Consider the following 7,372-nt stretch of genomic DNA (forward strand, 5'->3'; position numbering starts at 1 on the left):
TGCATCTTTTTTTTTTTTTTTTTAAGATTTTATTTATTTATTTGACAGAGAGAGATTTATTTGCAGAGAGGCAGGCAGAGAGAGAGAGGAGGAAGCAGGCTCCCTGCTGAGCAGAGAGCCCGATGTGGGGCTCGATCCCAGGACCCTGAGATCATGACCCGAGCCGAAGGCAGCGGCTCAACCCACTAAGCCACCCAGGCGCCCCGTGTTTCTGCATCTTACATCGCGCCCTGTGAGGACAGGAGTTGCGCTTTCCACTTCGTGGTGTCCAAGGTGACATGGTCCCCTGGACCCCAGAGTGTCCCTCCACCCTCCCCAGAGCACTTGACCTGGATGCCGTCCTGGGGCCCAGACACCTCGCACATGTCCCACTTCCTCTGCGCTCCGGCTGGAGGCTGCCCTCACCAGCGTGAGGTCCACACGGCCTGCGGACGGCGCTCCGGCCATGTGCAGGACGCATGTAGTAAAAGCAGATTTTGTATCAGATTCTCAGTGAACTGAGCAAAGATTTCTGCGTGGCGTCACTCGCAGATCCCGGCAACCCAGGCTCAGAACTCTGTGAAGGCAGAGACTATGTGCCCAGGGATGGGGCCCCCAGGGATCTAAGTCCAGACCCAGGCCCTGCCCCTTTATAAGGGTCTCCGATAGCTCTAGAGTCACCTCTCCTGGAAGCCTGGTGGGTAGGAGAGTCCGATCTCCTGGAAGGCCGGCCGTGGCTGCCAGTATCGTCCAAGACATCCTAGTCCTGGCTCTTGGACCAACAGTGTGGTCAGGACAGGTGTCACCGACGGGCCTGAAGGAAGGATACTCCCTCCCCATCTGCTGTGCTGGGCACAGTCTGTCCGCCCTGCCACCACCCTGAACATTGTCAGTCCCTCCTGGCCTTGCAGGCTGACCCCCATGTACTGCATCTCCTGGGCTCCTGGGCGTCCAGTGGGCTCAGCCAATCAGAGGCATCCGCGGGAAGCTGGAAGGCAGGACAGGAGAGGGGCTGGGGCATTCCTCCTCGGCTCCCTCCAGCGCCCACACTGGTGCTGCAGCCACACTCACCCATACTCGCCATGGAGCTGCCCTTCCCCCGGCCTGCCCCCCACCCACCACCCCCCCACCGTAAGCAGTCCCTCCACTCTGGTCTTCTCCATTGGCTCATGTAACGGGGTTTGTGTTTCCTGCTGGAACCCTGATTCTAATGCCTAATGGAAAAAGGTTAAGACCAAACCTTTGCCCCACCCCCCTTTTGCTGTCCCCCCTCACTGCCAGGGTAAATAAAAGCAACAGAGTTGACCGCATAGCGTCCCCACCCCAGGACCGAGGACATGTGCTCTAGTTAGTCACCCCCTTTCCTGAGGGCCCCCTTCCAGGGCCAGAACTGAATCTTGCACAGGCTCTCATCTGCCCCCCGTGCCAGAGACCCTGGGCTTGAGCACACGTCAGGCCTGTGTGCCCCTCACACAGTCTGCCCGGTGGGACTGGCATTTGGATGCCACTGGAAGAGGCAAGCCCCTCAGCTCGGCCCAGTCTCCACCGCGTCCTAGTGCTCCCCACGAGAATGCTGCACACATGCATGGTGTCTGCCCGGCCCTAGAGAACCCCGAGTCTGGCGTTCCTGAGTGCGGAACCTGGATGAGGACAACTGTAGTAGAGAACTTGTCGTCTAGCTGTTCAGACGTGTTTTATAAAACTGCTGGAAATGTGGATCCAAAGAATTTTACCTTTCCAATGAACTCATCCTCTTTATTTGTAAACAATGAACTTTGCTTATTATTGTGCCTGTTTTTTGTTTTGTTTTGTTTTGTTTACTTTATGGAGTAACCTCTGCTTCCTGCAAGCAAGATATCTCCAGACACCGTGAAGATGGGAAGTGCACAGAGCTGAGGCTCCCTCTCCGGCGCCTCCGCCCCTGGAAATATCACCTGCGTCTGAGACGCTAACAGTAGCTTTCAGCAGCAACAGTAACCTCGTGGCTGGCCAGTGCTTTAACCCGCACGTGGATACATCCCAGCCCCTCCTCCTGAGACGGTAGAGACCACACGTGGCCTCCCTCACAGAGAGATGCCATTAGATCTGAAATGGCAAATCACATCCTGCTCAGGTTCTGGAAAACTTTCGGAGGCATTTGAGACCCAGCACGACCATTAGCTTGCTACAAGAGCCCACGAACGCCCAGCACCAAAGCAAAAGGCCTTTGCAGAGTTCTCTTATCCTTGCGCAAATCATAGAAGCAAAGGCCTCAACGCTGAGGTGCTTTCCAAGACTCTTTAATGAAATCTTCGTTAGTTTCATTAGAAAAGCGCAAAACCCAAAGCTTCCCTGGCTGGAATTGCGTCAAGAAAGAAAATCTTGGGACGCCTGGGTGGCTCAGTTGGTTAAGCAGCTGCCTTCGGCTCAGGTCATGATCCCGGCGTCCTGGGATCGAGTCCCACATCGGGCTCCTTGCTCCGCGGGGAGCCTGCTTCTCCCTCTGACTCTGCCTTCCACTCTGTCTGCCTGTGCTCGCTCTCACTCTCTCTCTCTCTTACAAATAAATAAATAAAATCTTTAAAAAAAAAAGAAAGAAAGAAAGAAAGAAAGAAAATCTTTCCGAAAGCAGCAATGCTTGGATTAATCTAAAAGGATTCAGCGTTTGATCTGCGCCCTCTGTCCCACTCCTGTGCAAACAAACATGACCTTCTGCACGTTCCTGTGTACAGAGCCCACACATATGCACACGGGCACGTGTCCAAGCATGCACATCCACGCCCAGCCCTCTGTGTCCACCACTGTACGCGGCACTCACACACCATCCCCACGACGATCGGCGCGTGGCCATGTGTGTGTGCACTGAGCTCGGACCTCAGACCTTTCTCAGAAAGACAGAATCTGTTCCCTTTGTTCAGAAGGGAGCACAGGGAGGGGCTCCCTTTAGATCGCCTGAGAGTAGAACGGACAGGTTGCTTCTGGTTCACCCTAAATATGGAGGGGGCTTTGCTCTAACTAAGAGAAGAAACCATTTTCTGTCTTACTGACCTGCATCCTGGGGCCTGTGGTTAAATCCAGAGTACTGGCTCAGCCGCGTGGACCACTAAGACCGACAGGTCCTCCCTCTCTTCCGTAGGAAGGAATCTGCACGGGATTGTACCAATTCCACACATCCTGTCACTCTCCTGTAGCCCGTTCCCCTCAGCCTTCCCAAACCAGATGAACTTAGGGATTAGGGACCAGAATGCCTCCTCATGTGTGTATAAACACTCTTACACAGCAGACACATGCTCCTGCCTCTTTTTTTTCCAAGCCATAAAAATGATGTTTATATTATACTTCTTGGAATTGTAACTCTAACGCGCAATCTTTTTTTAAAATGGCAGTGCTGGATTATTGGCTTCTCCAGAAAACAGCCACCTTAAATTAACAAAACGCGTGAGATAGCAAATCAAACGCCAAAAAAAAGAAAAATTAAAAACATAACCAACACCATGGCATTTCCACAATATTCCAGCAGCACCCACCGACCCCGGGCTTCTCTGCTGCTGCTCTACACAGTCCGTGTGTGAAGCCAGAGCCCCTGAGACGCTGACGGGGCTCCCACGTGTAATCCCCGGCCCGTCTCTCCTATTACACTGTTTGCTTATTCCCCCCGGTAGTCCACTGAACCAGTCACCGAGAGGTTAATGAAAAAACAACTTTATTCACAGAGGCTGAGACTTTGGGATAACAAAATGTCCAGGACAGCCCTTCTGCCACATTGTAGGTTAATCACAGTGAGCCTGGGTCTCTACAGTGGGATCTCATCAAAGTTCTCAAAATCAAGGACACTGTGCAGCTCACCAAAACGTCCCCACCAGCCTGGGCAGACTATGCTCAGGGAAACGTATGGGTCAGTGGCAACTGCCTTTAAGAAGAAATTCTCAGAAAGTCAACTCTGTGCTTCCTAATCATTACATCATTACACGTGTCTGAAATGTCCTGTCGAGGATATTAAGCGATATAGGCTCTCTTGCTGTTAAGTTTGTGTTCATCTTTATACAAGTCCTGGAAATTATTTCCAAAGTTATTTTGAAAATCTGTCGCAGCCTACCTCCAGAACTCGTGACTTACTGGGCCTTTCCCAGGTCAGATAAAACTAAAGTCACCTGGAGGTTCAGGAAAGTCCGTTTCCCCCACAAGGCAACCCAAAGAGGGAGTGAACCAAGAGGTCAGATGCACTTCCCCAAAGTGCCAAGCTGAACTGGGTTGTAAAAATCTGCATCTTCTTATCCAGATCTTTGTTGCAGGACACCCCCCTCCCGTGCCCCCAGCCTTCTTGCTCCCCACCCCCCTGGATTTCCAGACACCTCCATAAGGTGTTTATTAGCTGTTGGCTCTGGGCCCACCCCTGGGAAAGGGCTTGGAGGGAAGATCTGGGTGCTGGCTGGAATGCCCTCAGCCGGGAATGTCCGAAAGCATCCTCCTACCGAGCCTCCTATTCGAGGTCCAAAGACACCCCCCAGTAGATATCAGAAGTCTCCCTTTCTCTGCCCAGAATGACCCATCTTGGCCAGTATCTGCCTTTTGTGTTTGTTTCATCCAACTTTTAGGATGAAAAGTGGTCCTTTCCTACACGATTCTGGAACTTGTAGGAAAAGTCAAACCTAGGTCTTGGGGGAAAAAAAAAAAACTAAGATGGAAAATCTTCTATGTCCAAGACACCTTCCCTCCCCCTCACACACTTCCGGTGTCCTCTGCTATCTTTTGATCCCTTAAGAACAAAAACAACAAGATAGGACGCCTGCTAATGTCGGCAGCGTGTCCAGGAGATCATGGGTGCTGACTGCATCGTGTCATAATGCAACAAAATTTCTTCATAGCGTGCGCTTTCTTACTAGCAGTTAATACAGACATTTTCACAGGGCAGTTGTACTATAGTCAAGCATCTAGCCAAAGAATATAGCATATTCCTTTTACTGTCTAGAAAGAAAAAAAGAGAGAAATTCTGTATTTAAAATAAAACTGTGGTTTCTTAGGTTGCACCTGGACATTGGTTGTAAATCCTCACCAGGCCCTAGATCTCCCAAAGAACCTGAAACACACGGGTCACTGCCAGTGTCCCCACAACAAGACTTCAAGGACAAACCCAGCTGTGAACACCCACCACCCCATGGATTCAAAGCCAAGGCCTGAGCCGCAGCGACAACGGAGCTGGCCACCGTCAGACTGTGACTCTGTCTGAAAGCACCCCACTGTCCTGCTCCCTGTTGTCTGGGCCCTTCTGCTCTGGGCATGAAGGACCTGTGCTGGGTAGCAGAAGACCACAGCCTCAGACTGACCTAAGGTCAAGGAACTCTCCTGCTCTGGCAGTACGGGGTCTGAGAAGCCCAAGTTCTAGCCAGGCACAGTCTTTTAAATCTCTGAAGGTGCTCCGGGTTCTGGGAAAGTCTGCCTCACCTCAGAGGAGGCAGGCCACGGTGCCCACCTGCGTGCAAAAGTTGATAACACTTCCCAGGATCCACACGTTGCTGAAGAAAAGATCATTTAAAAAAAAAAATTATAAGTGGCTTCTTTCCCCTGCGATGGGACCCCGGGTGACTCACAAGCCCAGCCCAGGGTCGGGGAAGGACCCGGTGCCACCGCCGGCCTTACTGGAAGGGAAGCGCAGTGTCGGGAAGCTGCAGAGGGAAATAGGACAGGAAAGGGATCCCGAGCTGGTAAAAGCCGCCCTGGACGTGGGGGTCGAGCATCAGGGAAGCGTTGAAAGGCGGACGGAGGCTTGAGGAGGGGGCCACGAGTGAGGCACCCAAACAGCTGCCGGCCCCGGGCTTGGCGCCCCCCAAGAGCTCGCCCCCTCCAGCCGGCTTCTGACCCCGCCGTCCAGCCAGGATGCTGTCTATGCTGAAGCTCTTGGACTTGTCGGAGCTCTTCGGAGAGCCGTGGGAAGCAGGGTGTGGGGGGGACACCGGGCCATCTGCCGTGCGAGATGGCTGGCCTAAGGCCAAGGCCGCTGCGCCCTGGACAGCGTCGCCCCCATCCTCCTCCAGGGACGCGGGCCCAGGCCGGTGGAGGGGCTCGGGCGGAGAGGAGCCGTCGCGCAGGGGCGAGGGGCGCACGGGCGCTCCCTCCTGGCTGGGGGTCGCGGGGCCTCGGCGCCCTGGCCCGCTGCCCGCCCGGGGCTGCGTCTCCGAGCCGCGCTCCTGAGTCTCGGCGCGGGCCCGCTTGGCCTCCGGGGCCCCGGGGCCTGGCTTGGGCTTCCTCTTCCGGCGCCGGTAGTTGCCGTTCTCGAACATGTCCAGGCAGCGAGGGTCCAGCGTCCAGTAGCTGCCCTTGCCTGGCCGCCCCTTCTCGCGGGGCACCTTGACGAAGCAGTCGTTGAGCGAGAGGTTGTGGCGGATGCTGTTCTGCCAGCCCTGCCGGTTGTCGTGGTAGAAAGGGAAGCGGTCCATGATGAACTGGTAGATGCCGTTCAGCGTGACCCTCTGCTCCGGGGCGTCCTGGATCGCCATGGCTATGAGCGCGATGTAGCTGTAGGGCGGCTTCTGGGGCGGCTCCGCCCGGCCCGATGCAGCCAGAGCAGCCGCGGGGGCGAAGGCCAGAGGCAACCCGGGGCTGTCGGGGCCGTACAGATAGAGCATGGGTGAGGCGGCCAGAGCGGGCAGCCGGGGACCGAAGAGGTGGCTCATGGCGAGCCCCAGCCGGCGCTGCGCTCCCCGCGACGCAGGCGATCCAGCGGCTTAGGGACGGCGCCCCAAGCCGTGCGGGCCCTCCCGGGGAGCCCGCGGTGCGTCTGCCTCCGGCTCCGGAGCTCTCCCCAACCGCTCCGTGCTCTGTCCCTTCATGGCTTTAAAAATGTTAAATAATTGTTGTAAGTTTGCTATTATATGTTGACTTAGCGCTGGAAAATAAATTGTCTATGATAAACAGTCGTTGTGTGCTCGGCCCACCCACATTAATTAAAATTTCATTGCTGAAAAACTCCAAGCTTTTTCCTCCACGTGTCTTTTTGATACCAGCCAATCGGTTTCGGGGCTCTTCCTTCATTTGTTTATAGAATTAGTCTGTTGATAAGTCCGCCCACCCAAGTTGAATCAAGCTGTGTTTATTTGGAAAAATTTCCGGGCACCCAATATATAAACGCACTGATCTGATGTTTGAAATATCACGTCCACCCCTTGACGCTGTAAGCACACACAGTCAGTGAGGCAGGATGTGGACCGCGGCCGCTGGGAGCAGGGTCTGCCGGGCCAGGAAGGAGAGGTGGGGATGGGCGGGGGGCGCAGGGGTGAGTTTTGCGGCTGGCCTGGGGGAGCGCAGTTATCCCGAGCCTCCCACAAAAGGTCTTTTCTTCTCTCAGGCTTCATAGATGTGGGGATGCCGTGGTCTCATAAAATGCCTCCTTGGGGGTCTTTGGAAACTTTTAGATATG

At 54.6% G+C, this 7,372-nt stretch overlaps 1 protein-coding gene across 1 annotated transcript; it reads right to left on the reverse strand.

Moving 5' to 3' along the window:
• Window positions 1-3,644: 3,644 nt before the first annotated feature.
• Window positions 3,645-6,903, reverse strand: FOXL1 (forkhead box L1). The gene has a single exon (XM_059152957.1). It carries the CDS (start codon window positions 6,627-6,629, stop codon window positions 5,592-5,594), a length of 1,038 nt encoding a protein of 345 aa, XP_059008940.1. The 5' UTR covers window positions 6,630-6,903; the 3' UTR covers window positions 3,645-5,591.
• Between the last annotated feature and the right edge of the window lie 469 nt (window positions 6,904-7,372).

This window comes from Mustela lutreola, chromosome 16, assembly GCF_030435805.1.
Source record: "Mustela lutreola isolate mMusLut2 chromosome 16, mMusLut2.pri, whole genome shotgun sequence".
NCBI classification, from domain to species: domain Eukaryota; kingdom Metazoa; phylum Chordata; class Mammalia; order Carnivora; family Mustelidae; genus Mustela; species Mustela lutreola.

What these genes read in the sequence shown, in the direction of transcription:
- FOXL1 (XM_059152957.1), bottom strand. Translation starts at nt 6,629, where the DNA reads ATGAGCCACCTCTTCGGTCCCCGGCTGCCCGCTCTGGCCGCCTCACCC.